Here is a 27,822-nt window from a genome sequence, read left to right as displayed (position 1 = left end):
CTGATGGGTCCTCTTTAATGTATCAATAACTGAATCCAATTTGCAATGTCTAATATTATACTGATTACTATTACAATCTGTCAGACAAAATAATGGCTTGACCAAGAGCTGAATGCTTGGGAATATAACAACATATAGAATATGGTTATGTTACCTTATAGATTTTATTTCTTACATACATGTGCATCAGTGTTTCATTAGTGCATCAATGACATAGATGGGGCAAAAATAAGGTTAGTTTTTCCACCAAAGTCTTATCACAGTGGGCTTAAAGCTATTAATGACACCTGAGAGAATGAAATTTGCAAGATTATTCTTTATATGGTTGAGTAAGGCCTCATGCACACGATCGTATTGGTTTTGCAGTCTGCAAAACCCTGTTGCGGTCCGTCGGACCTCAAAAAACCCTTATTGTGCATCTGTGTGGCATCCAGGCTGACAGATCCACAACAATTCACCAGTATTGGTAAAACCGAAAAATCAGGATCAAAAATTACTTGTCCTGAGTTTTTGCGGTCCGGATTTTTGGGTCAACAATTTATCCGCAAAAATATGATCGTGTGCATGAGGCTTAAGAACGCGGAGTGTCATCTGCGAGCCGTCCGCAAATCACGGACCGTGCACACATTGATTTCAATGAGCCTGGACTGCAAATTCGGCCCGTATGATAACTTGTCCTATTTTTTGCGGTTCGGGCTCCCGGTCAATACATGGACCGTTCGTGTGCATGGGCCCATAGAAATGAATAGGTCCACAATTCATCCACATTTTTGCGGATGAATTGTGGACGCAAAAACACATTCGTGTGCATGAGGCCTAAGTGTTCCACCTTATCTTTTCTTACTACACTATTTGATCTCTTTTACTTATGTACCCATACGTTTCTGAGATCACCTACATTTGTTGAAATAGTTCTGCTTACCAGATACAAAGGCTTAGAGGTACCATTGATCTGCACCTTTACATATCGTTGGATGCCACTTGGACGTACAAAAAAAACCCACTTCATTCTTATGACGATGGGGTGTCAGCCCAAAATACACAACCAATGCTATTTCTGACATGCCTTAATGACATATAGCTCAATATAAGGCAAAAGCAAAGTATCATTTATAATGATGTACTGCTTTATACTATACCTTACAACAAGCCACTGTCTGTCCACGTAGAGATGAACTTTATCAATACGAATATGGTTGGCGTAATGAAATCGTTTAGGCAGGTCATTCTTCATGTATGCTTTAAAATGCTGATCTGGCTTCCGACACTGACAGCAAGTACAACAAAAAATTCATTATTGGAATTTCAAACAAATAAATGAGGAAAACAAAGAAATTGTAAGGATTATGCATACATATAAAATAAGAGAAACAGTTTTTATTGGTTGTTTCTATGCACATGAAAGATCTTTAACTTATATTGAAATACATTAAATGTTCTATATTTGATTCCCCTGTACTGGGAGCTGGAAAAAAGCCATTTGGAGACATGTAAGACAGTTTTTAAGTATGAGTTTAGAAAAAATTTCTTTTTTTTTTCCAGAAAGAGTGCCACTCTTGTTAATAAGCTGTATCTAGAATTGCAGGGTTAATGGGGTTTTCCAGTCCCTAAAAATTCTCAGGATAGTCCATCAATAGCTGATCAGTTGGGGTCCGACTCCCGGAACAACCGCCAATCAGCTGTTTTGAAGAGGGTGCAGCGCTCGTACGAGTACTGCTTTCCCTACATTTCTTCTTGCTTACTGTTGTTAGGAAACGTCTGTTCCTTTAAGATCGTCTTGACTACTGGTCTAGCTTCTGGGCGGTTCTGGTTTTACTTTGAGCCTATCTCTCTTCTCTGTCTTTCTCCATGTTAGAGGTAAGGGTGGAGTATTTATACCTGGTCCTCCACTTGTTCTTTGCTTGTGATTTACTTGTCTTCAGGTGTTTTGATCAAGCTTCTGACAATACCCTATACCTATACCACTGACTTCTAGACTTCTTGGAAACTGACCTCGGTTTGTCTCTGGATAACCCCTTGTTTACCGATTTGGAATATCTGCTCCCAGCTGGTTTTGACCTCTACTATACCTGATATCCACTTGCTTTTTGATTTGGATTTTCTGCTTACCCTCTGGCTGTCTGTTTATCCTGTTCAGGTTTGCCTGCATTGCACCTCTTACCCAACACTGAACTCTGCTAAAACAACCTGGGTTCTATGCAGCAAAAACCATCCTGCCTTGCGGTCGGCTCTGGCGAAAACCATAGAGTAGCCTTAGACTCTGTTGATCAGAATTGTGACAGATATGAGGTTGCGGATTGATTTGCTCGCTCACTCCCGGCAGTCTCCTGCAGCCTTTGAGGAATCGTTCGCATAGCAATTCCATAACAATACCTGGGAATCGCAGCTACATATGTGTCGACGATTCACAGTGAGCCAATAGAAATGAAGCAGAAGCAGCTCTCATATAAGCGCTCCACCCCTTCAAAGCAGCTGATCCGCGAGGGTCTCAGGAGTTGGACCCTGACCGATCAGCTGTTGATGGCCTACTCTGAGAATAGGCCATCAATTTTTAGGGACTGGAAAACATCTTTAAGTTACAACACAAGATAATGCCCATGGACACAAATAGTGCTGTTAATGGAATCTCATACGACCCCTTCAAGTGCGAGAAAGATTCTAACTTTACAAATTATAAACACACAAATAGACTAACCCCTTAACGACCGCCAATATACCTTTTAAAGAAAACTGCTAAGGGGCCTTACTTATTCTAGAGCGCCATGTTTTCACTGCCCTCTAGAATTAGTGCTGCACGAGTCCGAAGATAGCAGAGCTCCTGCTCTAACGGCCATGATCGGAGGATATGTTTTAATATGTTTTGCGTTGCATGCCTTTTTAAAATTTTTAGCAACATTATTCTATTGGTCATTATGATTAAGGCGATACTAAATATGTATAGTTTTCTTTTGTTTTAGTACTTTTGCGCAATAAAAGCACGTTAATTTATTTGTGTGTCAGAGCCATAAAGTTTTTCGTTTTCTGTTGAAGCCGTATGAGGGCTTGTTTTTTGTGTGACTAGTTGTAGTTTATATTCGTACCATTTTGGGATGCATATAATTTATTGATTAACTTTTCTAAATTTTGGGGAGATGGGAAGAAATCCTCTAATTCGCAATTTTTTATGTTATGCAGTACAATATAATATGCTGAGTTTAGTCTATGGGTAGTAAAAATTGCAGCAATACCATTTATTTGTATTATATTTTTTTTCTATTTTTTATGGTGTACTATTTTTTAGTTACATTTTTTTAACTAAAAAAAATGCAACTTTATTATTTTTTTATCTCAATAAACTACAACTATACTTAGTATTCCAAAGAATTATTGCCTGTCAGTCTGTCACTGGCAAACAATCTATGAAGCTAAGCCTCTGGAAAGGCCTAACCCTAGACACATACTTATGGCTGCCATGGTAATCCATTGGTACTCAACTACTCAACTACGATAGAGTTATCTGTGATCCCAGCAGTTGCACAGCCTTCTGTTACAGCTGCGCTCTCATCACAATCTGTTGGATACACTATTTAGCAAAACTAAATTGAAGGATTAGACACATTAATTTTCCTTTGCCATCTAATGGCTAGTGTTCATGTATACCAATATTTTGTGCCAAAAATGCTGCACTTTTTTTATATTTCAATGTTTTTATAGATTTTTTTTAAAAATATAATAGGGAAGAAAACAAAATAAAAAGAAGAGTGGGTAGGGAAGGGAAACATAAATCAAGCATATCATACAGTGTGACATAGAATGATATATTCCGAAGAGGCTACACTTTTTTTAAAAGAAAATGTAATGCATTTTACTGCTAAAAGCCATGTGCCTTTGCAATTTTTTTTTATAACTATTGAGGAGCGTTCTGAGTTAACAGAATGGGGTCCCCCGTTCTAGATTTTCAGCTCTCGGCCAGGGGGAAGAGCAGCTACAAAGAGCGTCTCACATTCCGGAGGACCTGTCCTGTGCTGCATTACACGAACAACCCATTGATTTAAGGGGGCATTGTGTAATTCCTAATTTCCCCTGTTGTGACGCTGCAGGGAAACTGAACACTTCCTAACAGGTTTCCTCACAAATTACAGATGATCACTGGGGGTTACATTGTTAAGGGAACCTTCTAACGAGTATGAATTGTGCAAAGCAGATTATCCCTGTAATCTTTGGTGTTGTGTTTTGAAAACACACAGTTATGAGGGTTTGCTGTATTTTTTTTTTATTTTAAAAATGCCCTTTATGTTGCATTTTGACTGCAGAAAAAGTACACTGTTGTCAACCTAAGTGGTTTTCCATAGAAGCAGCTGTGAGAACATTTTCTAGAAACACAAAAAACAAAAACAGCAAAACCCAAAGAAACTCCATTATACGTATATGTGGTTTTGCCATGTTTGGTGCCATGGTTGTCACTCTCTGGTTGTGACTAAAATGCAGAGTCTTGAAACTAGCCGAATAAAAACAACCTCTTTAGACTGTCACATTGCTGTTTGTATAATATTCCTTCTTACAAATAATGATTTATTATTATTTAGCTTTAAGGGTTAATCCTATCTCATAAAGCTAAGTTATGGCATCACTTTCTGATCGGTGGGTGTCCCAGATGGCACACCTCCACCAATCAGAAAGTGATACCATATCTTGGTGATCACATTAGGTTATGAGATGGGATTATGAATTGAGAATGAAGGGGATTCAGTGCTGTTCCACTTTCAAAGTTTTACATACAGAGTGGCGCTCCCGGTCATCGGCTGTGCAGGGAATTGCAGAACAGCTCCATTCACTTGAATGGGGCCGCATTGCAGTTGCCTGCGCAGCAAGTGGCCGGGAGAGCCGCTGTACATAGAAAAATAGCAAAGGGGCCCAGCGCTAAACCAATGCTGTGGCCTCTTCATTCTCGGGATCGGTGGGGGTTCAGAGGTCAGACTGTTACCGATCAGTAAGTGATTACATATTTTAGCGATGTACCCACTTTTTGAGATGAGAATAACCCTTTATATTTGGATTTGCATAAACTGCATGCTCGCCTGCTCCTGTAACACATTCAGCACTGTTTGCAGTATCTAGCAGAATATTGTGACATCTTGTGGCATTTTCTTTTACTACAACTACTACTGATTCTTCTGTTAACGTGTATCAAATGAAGTGTGAACATACTTACAGTAAGGTTTTTTACAACTCCTTCTGAATCAACTGTTAAAAATATCAGAAAAAGATTCTATATTAATGTTTAGCCCATCATAAAACCATAAACATTTGAAACTTTTTAAACATTTTGAGAAAGAATACAGTAGAATAAATGAAAATTGGGTTCCCCTTCTAGCACTGCTTTACACCACCATATACCTATAACTAGGCTATGAAGGGCCCATGCTTGTTTGCCCCTACCCCCTTCCATTCTTTATAGGAGAGAAGGGAATCACGACCCTCACAACTAGATACCAAGTGACTTCAGAATATTTCTTGAACTACCGTACAGGGGCGGTCTGAAAGTGATCTGGGCACCCAGGCATTAAAGCTCATGGGCCTCTAACAAAAAAACATTACCGCCATAATACACTTGATTTGGGTATATCAATTGCACCCAAGGAGCACTTATCATTTGCCTTTTTGTTTTTCCTTTGCAGACCATAAGCTTTTTAACTGCCCTAATGTCTGACTGGTTGGTCCAACCCTGCTATTGTATTACACATTAAAGATCAAATATAAAAAGTTATTTAAAAGTACATCGACTTTTAAAAGTACATTGACCTTATCTTCTGGCTACAATAAGTAATATCTTTATTTTCCTTTCCGATCGTTTCATGGTTCAATGATGTTGAGATTTTTCTTAACTTTTTGGTCGTAATTTTAAAGGCCCTATTACACCGGCCAACGAGACAGCTCGTTGAGCGGCGCTCGTTTGCACCTGTCACACGGAGCTATGGATGGGGTTGAGCAGTCATTAGTCCGATCACTCGTCCTCATAAATTATTATCATGTCGGCAGCGCGTCTCCCTGTTTACAGAGGGAGATGTGCTGCCGACAGCGATAATATTTTAATTTTTTAAAACGATATGATCAGCAGATGATCGAGTGTTTACTCATTCATCTGCTGATCATTCCCGTTTACACAGGGCAATTATCGGCAACGAGCGTTCTGTGAACGCTTGTCTGCCCGATAATTGCCCAGTGTAAAACAGCCTTAAAGGGAAGGTGTTATGACATTTTTATTTTTTTATCATACTGCTTTTAGTTTGATATGAACATAAATTGTATTTATTTGTGTTCCACTTTTTACTTTTTTTGTACTTCTCTATGGGGGCTGCCATTTTTTTTTTCAGAGATGGAATACGGCACATACATCCCCATAGAGAATGCGAACGGGAGCCGTTCCATTCACGACGCATGCGCTGCTCCCACACAGACCAAAACAAAGCTCGTTAGCAGAGCAAAATCTGGCGCCATTTTCATGTGGCCCGGAAGCCGCTGCCAGACAGTAAGATGACGATTTCTGGCCGCGGCTTCCGGCCATATGTTGAAGGAAGCGAAGACGCAAGGAATAGGAATGGAGGCGGCAGCGGCGGCAGGAGCAGGTGATTTATGTTTGTGTATGTTATGTGTGTATTATGTTCGTGTATGTTAGTGTGATACTGTCTGCTGAACACTGTATCTAATTCTCCTACACTGTGCAGTCGCTCAGAAAATGGCAGCACACAGTGTAGGAGGTTTGACGATTCAACCCCCTACTTCTCCTGGCACAAGCCAGAATAAGGGAGGGGGGATTGTGTGAGGACACTAGAGAGCGTGTGTTTACCCCAAATTTGCAGCATAAAGCAATGAGGTTGGTTTACCACATTGACCATGCTGCAATTTTGGGAACTGTTCCCTCTAGTGTCCAGAACATGGAAATGTTATAAATGACAATCTAATTTATAATATTTCATGACTTGTGAAAAAAATGACAAAAAATTAAAACAATGTGTAATCACTTAAATAATAATTGTTTAACTAAAAAAAAAAAGACATTTCTAGCGACACATTCCCTTTAAGGAAGTAGTAGGAGTTCAGCATGAGACAGATGTGTTGAGAATTCAAACCAGACATTGGCAGACAATGGGTGTGTTCTTGATTCACAAAGGAATAGAATGAAAATCAGGTTGTGGGAAGCAGGAGAATAATCATTTGTATTAGTGTCAGATGGGTTTGGCCCCTTTCTAGAATACATGTGTGTTGTTTATTTAGATCAGGAGTGGGTTTATATTTTAAATTAGGCTCTAGTTCACATCTGCACTATGGCTTACATTACGATGGATTTAATCGGCGCACGATAGACCACATTAACTGTAGTCTTTACGGCAAGAAAAACGCTGCATGCTGCGCTAATCTTACCAGTCAAAAGTGACGGAAACCTTAATGGGACTCCGGAGGGAAAGTGCAAATGCAGTTGTGAACTTAAAAAAGCCTACATGATGCCTAAAATCTATTATTTTCATAACTTGCTTAAAGTTAAATTTCCAAGTAAAATTATTTTTTATTCAAAATAAAGTATTTTACCAGAAATAACATCTGAGCAATGCATGTGTCTTACAGGTTAGGTAATTTGAAGGGACAGTCCTTGCACGAATGCGACCTGCTGGTCCATCATAAAGGTAAAAAAAATTAATGGATGGAAAGTAATCGGTCATAAACTCCAGTTGTTCACAAAAGGTTTTCTCCATTCCTTAAAAAGAAAACAATGATTTAAAATACATAAAGAAAAACATAAAGTCTAATAAACATAGTAATAAAAATTGTATAACACACATAATGGTGCAAAGTGATTTACAGTAAACTATAATAACCAAAAAGTAAATTTACTAGTACACTCATAATAAAATTGGCCACTGATAAGGCGATAACTTAGAATTGTATAATGCACTATAAAGCTAGATTCCTACCACGTTCGGGCATGACCGTTTAAAACGGCCGCCTCACGTATTCCCTGTATCTATGTAACTCTATGCCAATACAGTTGATCACTTTTCCCATTGACTCCGGGGCAAAAGAATTACCAACATAAACCAGGCACATATTTGTCAAGTACATTCTTTTAACATGCACTTGGCCAATGATAGTCTATGGGCACGTTAAACATATACATTGAGAGAATTTCCCAACGAATACGCCTAATTTTGACCACAAATGTGGTGTCAAGCAAGTCTAACACTGTAGGAATCGCCATAATGTCAAGTAAGGAGTGCATACCGTGGTCAGCAACCAATATCATGTTCACGCAGTTATGAAGATTCCTTTGCTTGAGCCCATCCATTAACATCTGAATAGTCTTGTCAGCACGTATCAAGGCCTGAATCACCTAATAAAGTAAAAATAATAATGGTACTAAAATGTAAAACTTTACTACAGATTCCAACTGTAGGCAAAGACAAAAAGTAGGTTTTTAATTATTTTTTTACTTGGGATTTTGTATATATTATAAATATTTGTAATTTTTCTTTACTATTTTTTTTAGTCACGCTATAGGACTTTACTACGCAATAATTTGATTGCTTTTATAATACACTGCAACCCTTCTGTATTGCAGTGCATTATGTCTGTCAGTGTAAAACTGACAGGCATTCTATTAAGCCCTGCTTTTGGCAGGGTCTAATAGGTATTCTCTGAGGGCAGACCTGGGGACCTTTGTTAGGCCCACGGCTGCCATAAAAAGCATCGGCACTTTGCAATCGTCTCGGGGACAGAGGGAGCCCCCTTCGTCTGAAACTACTTAGATGCTGCAGTTGTTATTGACAGTGGCATCTAAGGGGTTAAATGGGCAGGATTTATGCTCATTTCGATCCCACCCGCTAGAGCAGGTGCCCGGCTGTCTCTATACAGCCCGACACCTACTCTAGCAGGCCCATGCCAGGCTTATGCCTTTTCACAACACTGAGTCATAAGTACGCTTAAACCCTTCCCGCACCTTGCCGTTAATGCACGTCAAGGTGTGCAGTAAGTTCGCGCACCTTGACTTGCAGTTACATCTGTACTTTGACAGTTAACCGTTGCCGATCAGCGGCCCATCGCCTCTGATTTTGGCAGTTAACCCCTTAAATTCGGCGGTTGATTGCGATCGCCGCATTTAAGGCGTTTAGAGCAGATCGCCAGCCCCCACATGAAATCATGGGGGCTGGCGATGGTTGCCATGGCAATCGGAAAAGCAGACAATGGCTTCCGGGTTGCCATGTACAGAAGTCTACGTGGACCAGCCGTAGGCTGTTCCTCGTAGGCTTCCTGTCAGAGTGACTGTCCCGTCACAATGACAGTTAGAATACATTACACTACGTAGGTAGTGTAATGTATTCCAGCAGCGATCAGCGCTGCAAGACTTGTAGTCCCCTAGTGGAACAAGTAAAAAAAGTTTTAAAAAAAAGATAATAAAAATGTTTTATAAAAGTTTAAAAATAAAAGTTATAAGTTACATAAACAAAAAATGCTTTTTTTCCTAGAATAAGAATTTTATTATAGGAAAAAAATTAACTCGTTAAAAAAAGTACACATATTTGGTAACGCTGCGTTCGTAATGACCCAAACTGTAAAACTATAATGTTATTTTTCCTACACGATGAACACCAACACAAAAAAAAAAGTAAAAAACAATACCAGAATCACTATTTTTTGGTCACCACCCCTCCCAAAATATACAATGAAAAGTGATGAAAAAGTTTCACGTACCCCAAAATACTACCAATAAAAACTCCAACCTGTCCCGCAATAAACAAGCCCTTACATAGCTTTTATAACGGAAAAATAAAAGAATTATGGCTCTCAGAATATGGTGACACAAAAAATAAATTATTTTATAAAAAAAAGTGATTTTATTGCACAAACGCTGCAAAACATAAAAAAAACTATTCACATACGGTATCGCTGTAATCGTATCGACCCGCAGAATTAAGTAGAAGTCATTTATAGCCCAGGGTGAACGCCGTAAAAAAAAGAACAAAAAAACATTGTCAGAATTTATGGTTTTTGGTCACGTTGCTTGCCAAAAAAATGGAATAAAAAGTGATAAAAAAAACCTGCATGTACCCCAAAATGGTACCAATGAAAAGTACTGATTTTCCTGCAATAAATAAGCCCACACACAGCTCTGGTGGAGAAAAATAAAAAAGTTCTGGCTCCCAGAATATGACGATGCAAAATGTGCAGAGTGTCCCAAAGCGAATAACATCTGGCACCATTTATCAGTACGACACCGGGCACATATATGCGGATTATTATTTACATACCCCATTATTATACCCTCTTATTGTGCCCTGATGTACTCCGCACAGATTACATACGCCCCCACATTATAAACTGAAATATTATTAAAACGCCAAACAGAAATCCTATCAAGCAAAATCTGCGCTCTAAAAGCCAAATGCCGCTCCCTCACTTCTGAGCCCTACAGCGTGCACAAACAGCAGTTTACGTCCACAGATATGGCATCGCCATACCCAGGAGAACCCGATTAATATTTTATGAGATATTTGTCTTCAGTGGCACAAACTAGGCATAAAATATTGTGCACTAAAATGGCATATCAGTGGAAAATTTAAATTTTCACTCTGCACCATCCACTGCGCATTAATCCCTTCGCGCACCACGACTTAATAGAATGTCGTGGTGTGGGGGCTGATGTATGGAGCGGGCTCACGCGCTGAGTCCGCGCAATATGCTGCAGGTGTCAGCTGTGTATTCCAGCTGACACCTGCAACTAACGGACAGGAACAGCGATCGTATTGCAGTGTATTGTACCAACGGTCTAATGATCCCTGGTTCAAGTCCTCTAGGGGGACTAATAAAATGTGTAAAAACAAAAGTAAATAGTTATTATTAGTGAAAAAAAATTAATAAATATTTACTCATTAAAAAAACCTTTTCCCATTTTTTCTCTAAAGTAATGTAAAAAACAAAACAAAAAAAACACTAAATTGGTATTGCTGTGTCTTTAAAAGTCCAAACTATTACAATATACCATTATTTAACTAGCATGGTGAATGCAGAGAAAAATATATAATTTAAAACAGCAAAATCGCTGTTTTTTGGTCACCTTGGCTCTAACAAAAAATGTAATAAAAAGTGCTCAAAAAGATGAGGGAAAGACGATCAGTCACATTTATGACCAGATATGGGGTATAGCCATACTCGGGAGAAATTGCTTTACAAATATTGGACGGCTTTTTCTCCTTTATTCCTTGTGAAATTGAAAAAAATGCAACATTTTAGTGGAAATAATGTTGATATCCATTACCACGGCCTAATTCTAAAAAATTCTGCAAAACACCTGTGGAGTCTAAATGCTCACTATACCGCTAGATAGATCCCTTGAGTGGTGTAGTTTCCCGAATGGGTTCACTTTTGGTGGGTTTCCACTGATTTGGCCTCTCAGGGGCTTTGAAATTCGACATGGCATCCGAAAACCATTTCATCTAAATTTGAGCTCCAAAAGCCAAATAGCACTCCTTCCCTTCTAAGCCTCGCTGTGGATCCAAACAGCAGTTTATTACCATATATGGCATATTTCTGTAATCGGGAGAAATTGTTTTACAAGTGATGGGGTGTTTTTCTCCTTTATTCCTTGCAAAAATAAAAAATGGCTATGTTTTTTCAGATAAAAAGTAGATTTTCACCTTTACAGACTGATTCCAATGAATTCAGCAAAACAACCGTGGGGTCAACATGTTAACTTTACCCCTAGAAAAATTTATTGAAGGGTGTAGTTTCCAAAACTAGGTCACTTTTGGGGGGAGGACTTTTGTGCGGTTGGCAGACAGGAGGAGAATCCTTCGCTGGGGCACAGCTCCAAACTGGCTGGGCACGCGAGTGCTCGTAAGACCCGAGATCTGATTGCCCGTCATTTCTAGTGGCCCACGCTGCCTAAAGATATTGTGGACTTTGTCTTGTCCCGCACTGTGTGTGCTGCCAACAAAGTTGCTCACTCAAAGCCCGCCGGTCTGCTCCAACCTCTGCCTGTGCCCAATGCTCCCTGGCAGCAAATAGCAATGGACTTTGTCACTGTCCTTCCTTCCTCTGCAGGATGCAATACAGTCTGGATGGTGGTGGACCGGTGCTCGAAGATGGCTCATTTTATCCCGCTGACTTGCCTACCTTCTGCTCCTCGACTGGCGAATCTCTTCATCCATCTTCCGTTTGTATGGTTTGCCTCTTCATATTTTGCCTCATCGGGGGGTTCAGTTCACCTCGAAATTCTGGAGAGCCCTCTGTAAACTCCTAGATGTGAAGTTGGACTTTTCTTCAGCCTATCCTCCCCAATCTAATGGCCAAGTCGAGAGGATTAATCAAATCATGGAGAATTATCTTCGCCACGTCATCTCCATGCAGCATGATGATTCGGTAGAGCTTCTTCCATGGACGGAATTCTCGTACAACAACCACACAAGTGAGTCCAGCACCTCAAAACCATTCTACATTGTCTACAGCCACATCCATGAATTCCTCTTCCTGTTGCGACTACATTCCTGGTACCCGCAGCTGACTCTGCAGTTGGAGATTTTCTACAGGTCTGGCAGCAAACCCGGTCCTCTATTCTGCAGGCAGTCGATCGCATGAAGCGAAAAGCAGATGCTGAGAGAAGAGAACCACTTCTGTATCTTCCAGGTACCAAAGTCTGGCTATCCTCAAGGAATATCCGGCTGAGGGTGCCGTCATACAAGTTTGCTCCAAGGTTCCGCGGACCCTTTGAGGTCCTAGAGCATATCAACCCTGTCTCTTACAAGCTTCGGCTGACTCCTACCCTCAGGATCCCAAACTCCTTTCATGTGTCCCACCTGAAGCCTATGGTCCTGAACCGCTACACAAAAACGCCTAGCCCTGCAGTTGCTCCCAGCGGTTCTTCCGATGAATTTGAGGTTAAGGAGATCTTGGACTTCAAAAAAGTAGGAGGGAGAAAATTTCATTTGGTGGATTGGAAGGGGTTTGGTCCAGAGGAGACATCCTGGGAGCCAGAAGGGAATCTCAATCCTCCTGCCCTCATTAAAGAGTTCTTCTCTCGCTCTGGTCCCAAGAAGAGGGGGCGTAAAAGGTGGGATACTGTAACATCCACAGCTTCGGAGCGTCAGGATTGCTCATCCCCCGATGTCCGCAGCCATGGATCTGTGATCGCTGGCCCGCATCTCCTCCCCAGGAGACGCCAGCACTCACTTCCGCTCCGTTCTGCTATGTCCCGTAGGGTGCGCTCTCACACACGTGCCCGACCTTGAAGGGCCAGTGCGCGCACATGAAAATAATCATCAATTAACCCATGATCCCCCTGGACTATAAAAAGGGCTCTGCCCTTTCACTCGCTGTGTAAAGGATCTGCCAGACACAGCTTCTGTGTCGACGCCCGTGGTTAATCAGTCTGTACTCGCTCCTATGTCTGATAGAGTGACTCGATCTGCTACCACTCAGGCTGGTAGGCTCAGGAGTGGGAGAACCTATCACAGCCTGGCCAGACGGTTCTAGCTCCCGTCTTCGGTCTATTTATACCTTCATTTCCTGCTTGTCTTTGCCTGTGATTCTATCCTGTTTCCTGGCTCTGCTGCTCCTGCTATTATTATTGACCTTGCTTCATTTTGACCCTGGCTTTACTGACTACGCTCCTGCTCTGCGTTTGGTACCTCGTTCACTCCTGGTTTGACTCGGCTCGTTTTCTACGCCTGTTGCTCACGGTGTTGCCGTGGGCAACTGCCCCATTACCCTTAGCTTCTGTGTACCCTTGTCTGTTTGTCTGTCGTGCACATATTGAGCATAGGGACCATCGCCCAGTTGTAATTGAAATCAATGTTGATGGAAACGGAAAGCTATGGTTTGTGTCTGTCAGGGCTCTATTCCGACGGAAAGCTCAGACGGAACGGAGTCCTAGCGCAGATGTGAACGAAGCCTGATACTTTTATTTTTTATGTATTTCTACCTATACCTATTACACATTTAATTTGTACGTGAAACTCCTGTTCATACGTAATACCAATAACTTCTACCTGCGAGTTGAACTCAAATGTTGATTTATAGAAGTTTTCCTGTACCTAATGAAATTATTGAAACAGAAATTGTCCCTTGTGTGTGTGTCTGAAATAGAGAAATTACATTGTGAGCCCCATTAGAGACAGTAACTGATGTGAATGGTGACAATCTCTGCATATTTCTGCAGAATATTTTAACGCTATATAAGCCATGGAAAATAAATAAATAATGTAAAGGATCTGCCAGGCACTGCTTCAGGGTTAACTCCCAGAATTAATCAGTCAACACCTGAGTGTACATCCCTGAGACAGACACCAGCTTCCTCCACTCAGGCTGGCAGGCTTAGGAGTGGGAGAGCCTATCGCAACCTGGCCAGACTCAGCTAGCTCCCGCCCTCGGTCTATTTAAGCCTGCTCTTCCTGTCCATCTGTGCTTGTGAATTCTTTCCTTGAGGTTTCCTGGCCCAGCTACAGCTCCTGCTACTGGTCCCGACCAGTTTGACTGGAATACTGGGGAGCTAACCAAATGGGGTAATGAATGTTGTACGTCATGTTTTTCTGTTAATTCTATTTCTCCCCCTAAGGAGGTGAATACGCTACCCGAGTTTGTTCAGGACTTCGCTGATGTTTTCTCTAAAGAGGCCTCCGAAGTATTACCGCCTCATAGAGAATACGATTGCGCTATCGAATTGGTACCAGGAGCTAAGCTTCCTAAGGGTAGGATATTTAACCTTTCTTGTCCCGAACGTGAAGCCATGAGGGAGTATATCCAGGAATCCCTGGCCAAGGGTTACATTCGTCCCTCTTCTTCTCCGGTAGGTGCTGGCTTCTTCTTCGTAGGGAAGAAGGATGGGGGTCTTAGGCCATGCATTGACTACCGTGGCCTGAATAAGGTCACGGTAAGGAACCAGTATCCCCTTCCTTTGATTCCTGATCTCTTTAATCAGGTTCAGGGGGCCCAATGGTTCTCTAAATTGGATCTACGGGGGGCGTATAACCTTATTCGCATCAAAGAGGGGGATGAGTGGAAGACTGCGTTTAACACGCCCGAAGGCCATTTCGAATACCTCGTCATGCCCTTTGGGTTGTGCAATGCCCCTGCGGTCTTCCAGAACTTCATAAATGAGATTTTGAGAAATTACCTGGGGATATTTCTTGTAGTGTACCTTGATGACATATTGGTGTTTTCCAGGGACTGGTCCTCCCACATAGAGCATGTCAGGAAAGTGCTCCAGGTCCTTCGAGAAAACAAACTGTTTGCCAAAATCGAAAAATGTGTATTTGGGGTACAGGAGATACCATTTTTAGGTCAAATCCTCACTCCTCATGAATTCCGCATGGACCCTGCCAAGGTTCAGGCTGTGGCTGAATGGGTCCAACCTGCCTCCCTGAAAGCGCTACAGTGTTTTTTGGGGTTCGCTAACTATTACAGGAGATTTATTGCTAACTTCTCGGTCGTCGCTAAGCCTCTTACGGACCTCACTCGCAAGGGTGCTGATGTCCTCCATTGGCCCCCTGAGGCCGTCCAGGCTTTTGAGACCCTCAAGAAGTGCTTTATCTCGGCCCCCGTGCTGGTTCAGCCCAACCAAAGGGAGCCATTTATTGTGGAGGTTGACGCGTCCGAGGTGGGAGTGGGGGCCGTCTTGTCCCAGGGTACCAGCTCCCTCACCCATCTCCGCCCCTGTGCTTACTTTTCTAGGAAGTTTTCGCCCACGGAGTGTAACTATGATATTGGCAACCGCGAACTTTTAGCCATTAAATGGGCATTTGAAGAGTGGCGCCACTTCCTGGAGGGGGCTAGGCACCAGGTAACGGTCCTTACCGACCACAAGAATCTGGTTTTCCTAGAATCTGCCCGGAGGCTAAACCCGAGACAAGCTCGATGGGCGTTGTTTTTTACCAGATTCAATTTTTTGGTTACCTATAGGGCCGGGTCTAAAAATATTAAGGCGGATGCACTGTCGCGTAGCTTCATGGCCAGCCCTCCTTCGGAGGAAGATCCTGTTTGTATTTTGCCTCCAGGTATAGTCATTTCCTCTATCGAGTCCGATTTAGTCTCTGAAATTGCTGCTGATCAAGGTTCAGCTCCTGGGAACCTTCCTGAGAACAAGCTGTTTGTTCCCCTGCAATTCCGGCTAAGGGTACTTAGGGAAAATCACGACTCCGCACTATCTGGCCATCCAGGCATCCTGGGTACCAAACACCTCATTACCAGAAATTATTGGTGGCCTGGTTTGCCTAAAGACGTTAAGGCCTACGTCGCCGCCTGTGAGGTTTGTGCCAGGTCCAAGACTCCCAGGTCCCGACCAGCGGGCTTACTGCGTTCGTTGCCCATTCCCCAGAGACCTTGGACACATATCTCCATGGATTTTATCACCGATTTGCCTCCATCCCAAGGCAAGTCGGTGGTGTGGGTGGTGGTAGACCGCTTCAGTAAAATGTGCCACTTTGTGCCCCTCAAGAAACTACCCAACGCCAAGACGTTGGCTACCTTGTTTATCAAACACATCCTGCGTCTCCATGGGGTCCCCGTCAATATTGTTTCTGACAGAGGGGTACAATTTGTTTCATTGTTTTGGATAGCCTTCTGTAATAAGTTGGGGATTGATCTGTCCTTCTCCTCTGCCTTCCATCCTGAAACCAATGGCCAAACGGAGAGGACTAATCAGTCTCTAGAACAATACTTAAGATGTTTTGTCTCTGACTGTCAATTTGATTGGGTTTCTTTCATTCCCCTCGCCGAATTTTCCCTTAATAACCGGGTCAGTAACTCGTCAGGGGTCTCTCCCTTTTTCTGTAATTTTGGGTTTAATCCACGGTTCTCCTCCGTTTCACCTGGTTGTTCCAACAATCCCGAGGTGGAGGTCGTTCATCGGGATCTGTGCACAGTCTGGGCCCAGGTTCAGAAGAACCTAGAGGCGTCCCAGAGCATACAGAAGGCTCAGGCCGATAGAAGACGTTCTGCTAACCCCCTGTTTGTGGTCGGGGATCTGGTGTGGTTGTCATCCAGGAACTTGCGTCTCAAGGTTCCGTCCAAAAAGTTTGCTCCCCGGTTTATTGGGCCGTATAAGGTCATTGAGGTCCTCAGTCCTGTCTCTTTCCGGCTGGAGTTACCCCCGTCTTTTCGTATACACAACGTGTTTCATGCCTCCCTCCTGAAACGCTGCTCCCCGGCCTTGGCCCCCTCGAGGAAACCTCCTGTTCCCGTCCTCACCCCTGAGGGGGTGGAATTTGAGGTGGCCAGGATCGTGGACAGCAAGATGGTCCAAGGCTCCCTCCAGTACCTGGTCCATTGGAGAGGATACGGGCCCGAGGAGAGGACTTGGGTACCCGCCCGGGATGTTCACGCTGGGGTATTGGTCAGGAGGTTCCACCTGCGTTTCCCCAGTAAGCCAGGTCCACTTAGAAAGGGTCCGGTGGCCCCTCATAAAAGGGGGGGTACTGTAAAGGATCTGCCAGGCACTGCTTCAGGGTTAACTCCCAGAATTAATCAGTCAACACCTGAGTGTACATCCCTGAGACAGACACCAGCTTCCTCCACTCAGGCTGGCAGGCTTAGGAGTGGGAGAGCCTATCGCAACCTGGCCAGACTCAGCTAGCTCCCGCCCTCGGTCTATTTAAGCCTGCTCTTCCTGTCCATCTGTGCTTGTGAATTCTTTCCTTGAGGTTTCCTGGCCCAGCTACAGCTCCTGCTACTTTTTGATCCTGCTCCATACAGACCCCGGCTTACCGACTACTCTTCTGCTTTTCGCTTTGTACCTCGCACTCTCCTGGCTTGACTCGGCTCGTTCACTACTCTGTTGCTCACGGTGTTTCCGCGAGCAACTGCCCATTTCCCTTGCTTGTATTCCCTTGTTTGTTTGTCGTGTTTGTCATGCACTTACTGAGCGCAGGGACCGCCGCCCAGTTGTACCCCGTCGTCTAGGGCGGGTCGTTGCAAGTAGGCAGGGACAGAGTGGCGGGTAGATTAGGGCTCACTTGTCCGTTTCCCTACCCCCCCCCACCATTACAAATAATTTATACATTTATGTTTTGATAAGAAAGAGGACACTTTACTTACCCCACCACTTACTGGACCAAATGAATGTCCTGAGGAGTCTGGTTCCTCAATGTACAATGTATAAAAATCTGGCCTATAAATCACATATGGAAGATGTTACAATGTAACAGTGGAAAGTATAGTGTACAATGTTATTACCCTAGCAGTAGTAGATACCTTTTATCTTTTGGAAGGTCAAGCCACTGCAGAATGGTACGTATTCTTTCTTCATATACAACAGACCTTAGAAATGAAAAATGTAACCATGAAACAATTAAAATATTTTTCTCTACACTGAAATCTGGTTTCCATAAAGTATGAAAAAAATATGAAGTCACTTCATTCTAGAGACTGGTGGAGGTCTTAGCACCTGACCCTCCACCCCACCCCCTACTCTTTTGTAACATGCTTCTATAATACACATGCCAAATTGGTGTCCTCCTGACATATGTTTTTCTGGGATATGTTAAGATCCATAGCCCCAAGTGTAATGAAAAATAGTCAGCTTGCGTTTTCAATACAACTGTATACAAAAAAAAAGTGAATTTAGCCTAACTCCAATTCATAGCAATGAGTGTTCTTGCATTATAAGTTATGGAAAATAAGATTTAGATTTGATCAGTCTCTAAATATGTTTGTCATGATACCAGAATTTGTACTTGCTTCGTGTAGTATTGCGATACTCGATACCAAAACGATACTTTGCCAACAATAATAAAAAAATAAAAAAAAGCTTCTTCCATTTTCTGATATGAGGCGCGTGGTGTGATGAATTTTGAACCTCCATGTGCCTCACATTGAGGGTATGTGCACATGTCCTATTTTCAGACGTAATGGAGGTGTTTTACGCCTCCAATTACGCCTGAAAAGACGGCTCCAAAACGTCTGCAAACATCTGCCCATTGCCTGCAATGGGTTTTAGGATGTTCTGTGCAGACGAGGTGTAATTTTACGCGTCGCTGTCAAAAGACGGCGCGTAAAATTATGCCCGCGTCAAAGAAGTTCAGGACACTTCTTGGAACGTATTTGGAGCCTCTTTTCATTGACTCCGATGAAGAACAGCTCCAATTATGTACGTAAAAAACACGAGTACATGCAAAAACGTCTGAAAACGTCTGAAAACGTCTGAAATTCAGGAGCTGTTTTCCCCTGTATGTGAACATACCCTAATAGTAATTAACCCCGTCATGTTTCTCAGTCGTAATGGACAACATTAATGTGTGAGGTATATGATGGGGTTAATTAGTATTAATGTGAGGTACATGGAGGTTCAAAAGCCATCACAACTCCGTGCCTCACATTAATAAGTGGTAGAAAGCAGTTTTTATGTTATACCCATGTAAACATCATAAATGACGCTATAAATGTCTTATTACGGTAGCGGCAATACTGAATGTGTATATTTTATGTACTGAGACTTTTATTTTAATGTTTATTGTAAAAATGTGTGTATTTTTTTTTTAGTTTAACATTACTTTATTTTATTTTTTACTTTTTTATTTTTAAACTTTAATATACTGGCATATTGTAACGTCCACAGTCGCAGACCGCAGACTCCTATCATCCTGCAGACGTCTTCCTCCCCAGAGGTGCGCACTCAAGCTCATTCCCGAGCTTAAGGCCCAGTTCACACAGAGTTTTTTTACACGTTTTTTGACGCGGAAACCGCGTCTGAAACCGCACCAAAAAACATCTGAAAATGCCTCCCTTTGATTTAAATAGGAGGCGGAAGCATTTTTTTCCCGCCAGCGGAAAAAAACGCTCGTGAGAAAAAGAAGCGACATGCCCTATCTTCGGGTGTTTACGTCTCTGACCTCCCATTGACATCAATGGGAGGCAGAGAAAGCGTATTTTGCGGCATTTTTGCCTGTGGCACTCAATGGGTGCGAGCGAAAAACGCAGCGAAAAATGCGGCAAACGGCTCACAGGCAGATCAAAATCTGCCTCAAAATTCCAAACGGAATTGTGAGGCAGAATTTTCTGCCTGCAAAAAACTCTGTGTGAACAGAGACTAATGGGCCAGAGCACACACATGTTTTAGATTTGACTGATAGCTCCCAGATCACCCAGGACTATAAGAAGGGCCCTGCCCTTCTGATCCTTGCTTGAGCGTTGTTAGTATTCCAATGTCAGTCTTGCAAATGGCCCCTTAGTGTTATCCTGTTCCTGTTGTTACCCATGGCCTGTTACCTGTATCCTGTGCTGTGTCCCTGTTCCTGAGCCTGTTAATATTGGAGTCGTGTCCTACTGCACCTGCTGTCGTCTGCCACGTCCAGTGTCATCTTTCACGTCCAGTGTGATCCGCCACATCTGGCGCAACCTGCTGTACCTGCTGTCATCCGCCACGTCTGGTGTAACCTGCAGCACCCACCTACATCCGTACTGGAGCCTCGGCCACTGTCTGGACTATTCAGATACCCTAGCGCTGTACTTTATATTGTTTGGGTGCTCTGTTGCTTGGCCAGCTGCCTCCCCACTACGGTGGTGCGGCCTAGTGTGTCCACATACCCTCAGACCGTGACACATACAGTGAAGGAAATAAGTATTTGATCCCTTGCTGATTTTGTAAGTTTGCCCACTGTCAAAGACATGAACAGTCTAGAATTTTTAGGCTAGGTTAATTTTACCAGTGAGACATAGATTATATTTAAAAAAAAACAGAAAATCACATTGTCAAAATTATATATATTTATTTGCATTGTGCACAGAGAAATAAGTATTTGATCCCTTTGGCAAACAAGACTTAATACTTGGTGGCAAAACCCTTGTTGGCAAGCACAGCAGTCAGACGTTTTTTGTAGTTGATGATGAGGTTTGCATACATGTTAGATGGAATTTTGGCCCACTCCTCTTTGCAGATCATCTGTAAATCATTAAGATTTCGAGGCTGTCGCTTGGCAACTCGGATCTTCAGCTCCCTCCATAAGTTTTCGATGGGATTAAGGTCTGGAGACTGGCTAGGCCACTCCATGACCTTAATGTGCTTCTTTTTGAGCCACTCCTTTGTTGCCTTGGCTGTATGTTTCGGGTCATTGTCGTGCTGGAAGACCCAGCCATGAGCCATTTTTAATGTCCTGGTGGAGGGAAGGAGGTTGTCACTCAGGATTTGACGATACATGGCTCCATCCATTCTCCCATTGATGCGGTGAAGTAGTCCTGTGCCCTTAGCAGAGAAACACCCCCAAAACATAATGTTTCCACCTCCATGCTTGACAGTGGGGATGGTGTTCTTTGGGTTATAGGCAGCATTTCTCTTCCTCCAAACACGGCGAGTTGAGTTAATGCCAAAGAGCTCAATTTTAGTCTCATCTGACCACAGAACCTTCTCCCAATCACTCTCAGAATCATCCAGATGTTCATTTGCAAACTTCAGAGGGACCTGTATATGTACCAATGGTTTTCTTGGTGACTGTGGTCCCAGCTGCCTTGAGATCATTAACAAGTTCCCCCCCCCCGTGTAGTTTTCGGCTGAGCTCTCACCTTCCTCAGGATCAAGGATACCCCACGAGGTGAGATTTTGCATGGAGCCCCAGATCGATGTCGATTGACAGTCATTTTGTATGTCTTCCATTTTCTTACTATTGCACCAACAGTTGTCTCCTTCTCACCCAGCGTCTTACTTATGGTTTTGTAGCCCATTCCAGCCTTGTACAGGTCTATGATCTTGCCCCTGACATCCTTAGAAAGCTCTTTGGTCTTGCCCATGTTGTATAGTTTAGAGTCAGACTGATTAATTGAGTCTGTGGACAGGAGTCTTTTATACAGGTGACCATTTAAGACAGCTGTCTTTAATGCAGGCACCAAGTTGATTTGGAGCGTGTAACTGGTCTGGAGGAGGCTGAACTCTTAATGGTTGGTAGGGGATCAAATACTTATTTCTCTGTGCACAATGCAAATAAATATATATAATTTTGACTATATGATTTTCTGGCTTTTTTTTATATATAATCTATCTCTCACTGTTAAAATTAACCTAGCCTAAAAATTCTAGACTGTTCATGTCTTTGACAGTGGGCAAACATACAAAATCAGCAAGGGATCAAATACTTATTTCCTTCACTGTATATATATATATATGCCAGTACATTAGCCTGTGTACTGATAGTACACAGGCAGTTGTTAGGACATACCGTAGTATGCCCTAACAGGAAATATGATCAGACAGCACTGGGGTCCTTCAATGGACCCTGGGCTGTCTGCCCATATATGGTATGTCCCTCGATCGCGTCACAGGGATTCCCTGTGACGCGATCCAAAGGGCATCCCCCTTCTCACTTACCCTTTGAATGCTATTGTCAGCTTCGATTGCAGCATTCAGGGGAATAACGGCGGAGATGAGAGATTTCTCTGATCTCCGCCGTAAGAGCGAGGGCTACGGCTGTGTAATACAGCCATTGCCACGCTCCTGAATATAAGTCCGCGCGCGGTCAGCCTGAGGTGATGCGGCCGGTGCTGCACTAATGAGCGGTGGTGCAGGCACGGGGGTATTTTGCAGTGCGCCCGCCATGTTCTGTCTTCAGTGCCGGCGCTCATTAGTGCAGCGCTGGTCGCATCACATCATGCTGACTGCGCACACTTGTCAGGACTCCAGAGCGGGGCAATGAGTGCATCACACAGCTGCAGCCCCGCTGTAACAACATTCATGACTAAGGACGCTAGAGTCGTCCGAAACGCGTAGGCTCAACTTCAGGACCAATATTCCCCTATTTTTGCACACCAGGACTCCACATCATTGGATCTTTTAAACTAAGACTATTAAACTTGGAAACAGTTTCCATTTTACTTCAACTACAGCGCTGGATCCAACCTCTCTGTTACCCCTGCCATTCATATCGTGTGCCGACACGAGGACCTGGGCGCTGTCAGCGACACTAACATTTGTGTCAGGTGAGCTGGAGGATTCCTCCCCATTTCCCTTTTTTTCTACAAACATTCATGTATGACTATACTTAGCTGTGCGGCCGCACTGCTTAGTACCGAAATACATGAAATAACGGTATTGAACCATTTGAGGGTGCACGGTATCGAAACAGTATCAAAGTTTCGATGCATCGTGCAACCCTACATCTAACATCACCTCTTACATGACAAAGATAGGGATCCCAGTTGTTAGACTCCTAATGATGTAACCTTCTTTCTATATGACTTCCCAAAACATCCTGGAAACCTTTCTAGTATAGAGAGTCTAATATCTGTATTGTTCCCCATGTTTAGCATACTCACCCATTATACATTTTGTAGTAGCTAGGGTAACTTCCATTAATTGCAACATCTGATCCAGGCCAAAAAAATGTGCCTGCCTTTAATCCTTGGTACATAGCTGTCAACCACACCTATGCAATGAAATACGAATAAAATACTTTATCGCTTTCTCATGTTACAAAAAAAAATACTAAATCTCTGTTGAATATATTTAGTAATATAACATTCATATGTTTCAGATAAAAGTGGGTAGGGCTTCAAAATATGGCCGAGTGCCACTCACTAATATATTCCGCCACTTTTTTTTTTACTAAGGAATGTCTGACCTGATGTTGTTCTTAGCCTATGCCAAATTCCTCATCAGGGTATGCTCCCTGTAGATGAATCTGGTACACACTGCACAAGGGACAGATATTGGCAACAGTATCAGTATTAATAAATATCCCTTAATATATTTGTGAAATTAAATGTCTATTTACTCACATATTGGAGCTATTTAATAACATCAACAAAAATGTGCATTATTTTTTATATTATTATTTGTATTACTACAATAGTAGTTACTGTGATTTCACTGCAGTCACAATGATGAACAATAAAACACCTACCGGCTGACCCTGCCACCATGTTTCATTAAATTTCTCACTTCCAGAGAGGGAGAACATCTTGTTCATATGATAATCATACATATTGTTGTCAATAATGCCATTTGATTCTGGATACAACCCCTATATAGAAATACATAGGAAAACATGACCAAATTACCACAAATGAGAATAGATAGGAATATCAGATGGACTTTGAGGCCATGTTCAGACGTGGCGGAATTTTTCCGCTGCAAATGTTGGTGCAGATTTGGGGCAATTACGCAACGAATCTGCACCAACATTTGCATATTTGACAGGTAATTCAAACGTTGCAGATATCACAGCGGACTTGCCACAGATTTCCGTTTTTGCATTGCAAAGGCTGAAATCTGCAGTGAAATTCCGCTTCTTCTCCGCAATGGAATGAGCATGCTGCGGAGGTAAAATTCTGAACCGCAGCCTGATTTCCCCACAGTTATTTTCTGCAACGTCTGAACTAACTTTCCTAAAAAATATATAGAAAGAAATGAAAAAAACGGCTGCTGCAGAATTCCACTGCGGACTGTCCACAGCGGAATTCAACAGCAATTCTGCCACGTCTGAATGTGCCCTTACTCTAAATTCATTGTATAATTGTTTATAAACTATCAACGCAACACAATTAGTTACATAAAACCTGTTACAAAAACACACTCTGGCCCACATGGATCTCTTTTTTGTATAACATTGTCAACATCCAAGTACTGCTGGCTTTATCTATGGTGTTAGACATGGAGATAAGGGAATTAATTTATTCATACAGTGGGGCAGGACAATACAACATTCAATATATGTTTGTCAGCTATGATCCCTAGTCAAGGATATAGATTATACAGAGAAAATATATCACAGTTGATGCATAGTCTAGTACCCGGTCCACACGATCACACATTCATCCCATGTGATGATAACATTTAAATCATGTCACATTGATATTATACAGTATACACACACACACACACACACACACACACACACACTTCACTATACTATACATAATGTGCTGAAGCTCTTGTCACCCTTCAATGAGCAGTTTTGCTGCTCTACAGCATCTTATCTGTATCATGAGGATCAGAATCTACTATTGCTCATCCAGCCAGGACTCCAGTGCAACTCCGTATCCACCAATGGCGGTCAGCTCCTATTTGTTTTTTTACTTAACTAGTTGTCAGTATGCTGAGATGCTGTCAGACAACCCACCAGTCAATCCGCAATGACAATACAGTAGGGAAGGTTGACATGCAATGCCATGCTTAGAATTTCTTGATGGACCATCCCATAAGGCACCAAGGAGTATAGCCAAGACAGTTGCAGTTGGCATTTTTGGAACTTTTTTGGGCCTCATACATCAAAAATTATCCAATTAAGGGTCATTCAATATCTATGTAAAGTAACCTTTAAAGATTATGTACACTTTTGCAAACAATTTTTTTTAATTGTATTCAAAGAACAGAAGAAGAGATGGCAGAGGGAGTGAAGTAACTCGTGACTCAGACTACACAGGTTTTCTTGTAGTCTGTAACCATGGAGATTGTAATTTTACATAGAAGTTTTAGACACAAAACAATAGGATATTTTTTCTTCAAGACTATTTGTCATGAGCTTTATATTTGAAATGCATTTGAGCAATAAAAAAATAAAATAAATAAAAAGTGCACACATCCTTTAAATTCATGTTAAACATAAAACAAAACTGCATTCTGTGCGCAGCAAGTTTAAATTTTACTTACTGTGACTATTGTGTAGTGGTTGGGAAAAGTTTTTGTGGGGTACATAGATCTCATATACTTTGAATGTGTTCCACATTTCTCTGAAATATTAAGAAAATGTTTTTTATGCAATTAAATTATGAAAAAAATATTTTATTATTCCCTATAATATATCATGACTCTATGCTTCATCTTTTAAATGTTTATATAATAGGCATTTGATACTCTTTCATAGAGGTATGGGTTGCATACTGATGTTTTGAGAAGGGAAGATTCCTTCCCGAACCTTAGCAGCGATCAGACTGGATTATTTTTAAATTTTTCTTTATCATATGCCCCATGACTGCTGTGGTCACATGTCGCCATGAATTGCTGCTTCTATTGGAACCAGTAATCATGTGACCGATCATGTGATCACTGGTTATCCTCTGCAAGCAGACCTGCTGTATCTTGGCAGACCCATGACTATTGTTACAGTAGAGGAATGTTTTCGCCTGTGACTAGGGCTCCCATGAATGCCCTACTTTACAGTGGCACATCAAACTTGAAAAAAATGCACAAATAAAATTTTTTAAAAACACAGCACCGCCACCAACACAAGCTGTATCCATAGCCTTCTACGACCACATGAAATGAAAGATATCATATCAAAACAACCAAAACAAAATGAGAAAGACATTTTAAATCTTTATTTTAATGTTAATTTACTAAATTAGAGTAATAGAAATTAGAAAAATGAACACTTTTGTACTTTTTGTGAAACTCTCTGTTACTAAAATGAAAACAGAAAAAAAAATTAGATACCTTAATTAGCCATTTAACACTATCGTACCTTTCTGCCCTTCAGACATAATAATGTAACTAAACTCACTCAGTTTGTTAATGGTTGGCATTAAATCACCCCATGTCTGTAAGTACTCTGCTCGAAATCCATCCAGAGAAAAAAGGATAACGGGTGGGAGATCAAAACTGTGAGAATACAGAATAAAAAAAGGTTCTAAATCTTAGCATCAGTTACAATGCAAAGTTACAAACTGTACATTTTTGACCAAGCATTATATAATATGTATATCAAGCTTATTTGGTTTTACCCTGTTCTGTTTTTAGCACGATGACCACATTGAGATTGTAGACCGTAATTAGACAGTGTATGCCAATCTGAAGCGCTCAATTGTACGCAATGTGTTTTCCTAACATGTTTCTATTAGAAGAGAAAAGTGGGCATGTACTTATTAGTGAGCTCAAATGCAAACCAATATATTACTGACCTGAAGTGCAGCTATATTGGTAGTCCCTTTAAATTATTTGCTCATAAACTCACGGTAAACTGTCATTTTGTCAGCATGTTTAAATCAATGGAAGATCCTAGATAATTCAAAGGGGACAACCAGTATGGCTGCACTTCATGTTGTCACTTTTTCAAAAATGGCCACTACAATAAAACTTGCCTATAAAACTTATCTATGTAAATGAAGCGAAATTAACCAAACGTTCGCTGGTGTTCTAACTTCTGGTTTACTAGTATATGTTTTGTTATTAAATGCTGAATATCCGCCCTTAAACATCATTTTCTTTTTTTGGGGATTATTAAAAGGTTCAAAATTTTGTGTGGATTGATTTCATAGCGGTTGGAGCTCCGTTGTTCTGTAAGGGACCGTTCACATATATCCGTTGCCCCTGTCAGTTGCCCTCCGGCATGTTGCAGAACAGCCAGTTTAGAAACCGATGCTACAACAGATCCCATAGCTTTCTATGGGATTCGTCCTGGCACAGGGGACATCAGTCGTGGCTCCGTACGGTGCTGGACCTGTGCAGGAGTCGGATCCAAAAAGTTTTCCTATCTATTTTAACTGTGGCTGGATGAACCCCGGGTGCTGCCGCATCCACCTTCCGGCAACACCCGACTGCAAGGCGGACATGGATATGTCCCGCTGAGTTGAATCAAATTCTGAACTAGGGAACCATCAGCTCCCTGCTTCAGAATTAGTTCAGAATGGAGGAGAAGAGAGAGCTCCTCCGCTCGCCGAGGACTCTTTGGGCACAGCGCTACTTTAAGCGCTGTGCTCGGGGAAGCCCTTGACATCACTGTCCATATATGTACAGTGACGTCAGTGGCTACTGATTGAGCAGAATCGCTGTTGCCGATGATTTGGCCGGGGATTCTGCTCCTAGAGGAAACCCCTGAGGTTAATGTCCATGTATGGCCAACTGGGAGTCAGCAACGGGGATTCGGCTCAAGGAGTAGCCAC

General features: G+C 42.1%; 1 protein-coding gene across 1 annotated transcript in view; it reads right to left on the bottom strand.

The window, feature by feature from the left end:
• The window catches only part of ENPP3 (ectonucleotide pyrophosphatase/phosphodiesterase 3), a 102,096-nt gene that overhangs the window by 27,020 nt on the left and 47,254 nt on the right, over positions 1–27,822 (bottom strand). Inside the window, exons 6-15 of the mRNA XM_075862390.1 lie at positions 26,445–26,542; positions 25,595–25,674; positions 23,847–23,966; positions 23,260–23,369; positions 18,214–18,279; positions 18,058–18,130; positions 8,257–8,365; positions 7,601–7,732; positions 5,192–5,223; positions 1,140–1,267 (exon numbers count right to left, since the gene is read on the bottom strand). Of these exons, the coding sequence (XP_075718505.1) occupies positions 1,140–1,267; positions 5,192–5,223; positions 7,601–7,732; positions 8,257–8,365; positions 18,058–18,130; positions 18,214–18,279; positions 23,260–23,369; positions 23,847–23,966; positions 25,595–25,674; positions 26,445–26,542 (948 nt within the window). The remainder of the gene's footprint in view (positions 1–1,139; positions 1,268–5,191; positions 5,224–7,600; positions 7,733–8,256; positions 8,366–18,057; positions 18,131–18,213; positions 18,280–23,259; positions 23,370–23,846; positions 23,967–25,594; positions 25,675–26,444; positions 26,543–27,822) is intronic.

Source organism: Rhinoderma darwinii, chromosome 4, assembly GCF_050947455.1.
Source record: "Rhinoderma darwinii isolate aRhiDar2 chromosome 4, aRhiDar2.hap1, whole genome shotgun sequence".
NCBI classification, from domain to species: Eukaryota; Metazoa; Chordata; class Amphibia; order Anura; family Rhinodermatidae; genus Rhinoderma; species Rhinoderma darwinii.
The sequence above is the reverse complement of the archived record's forward strand: the minus strand, read 5'-3'. Positions and strand labels throughout refer to the sequence as shown.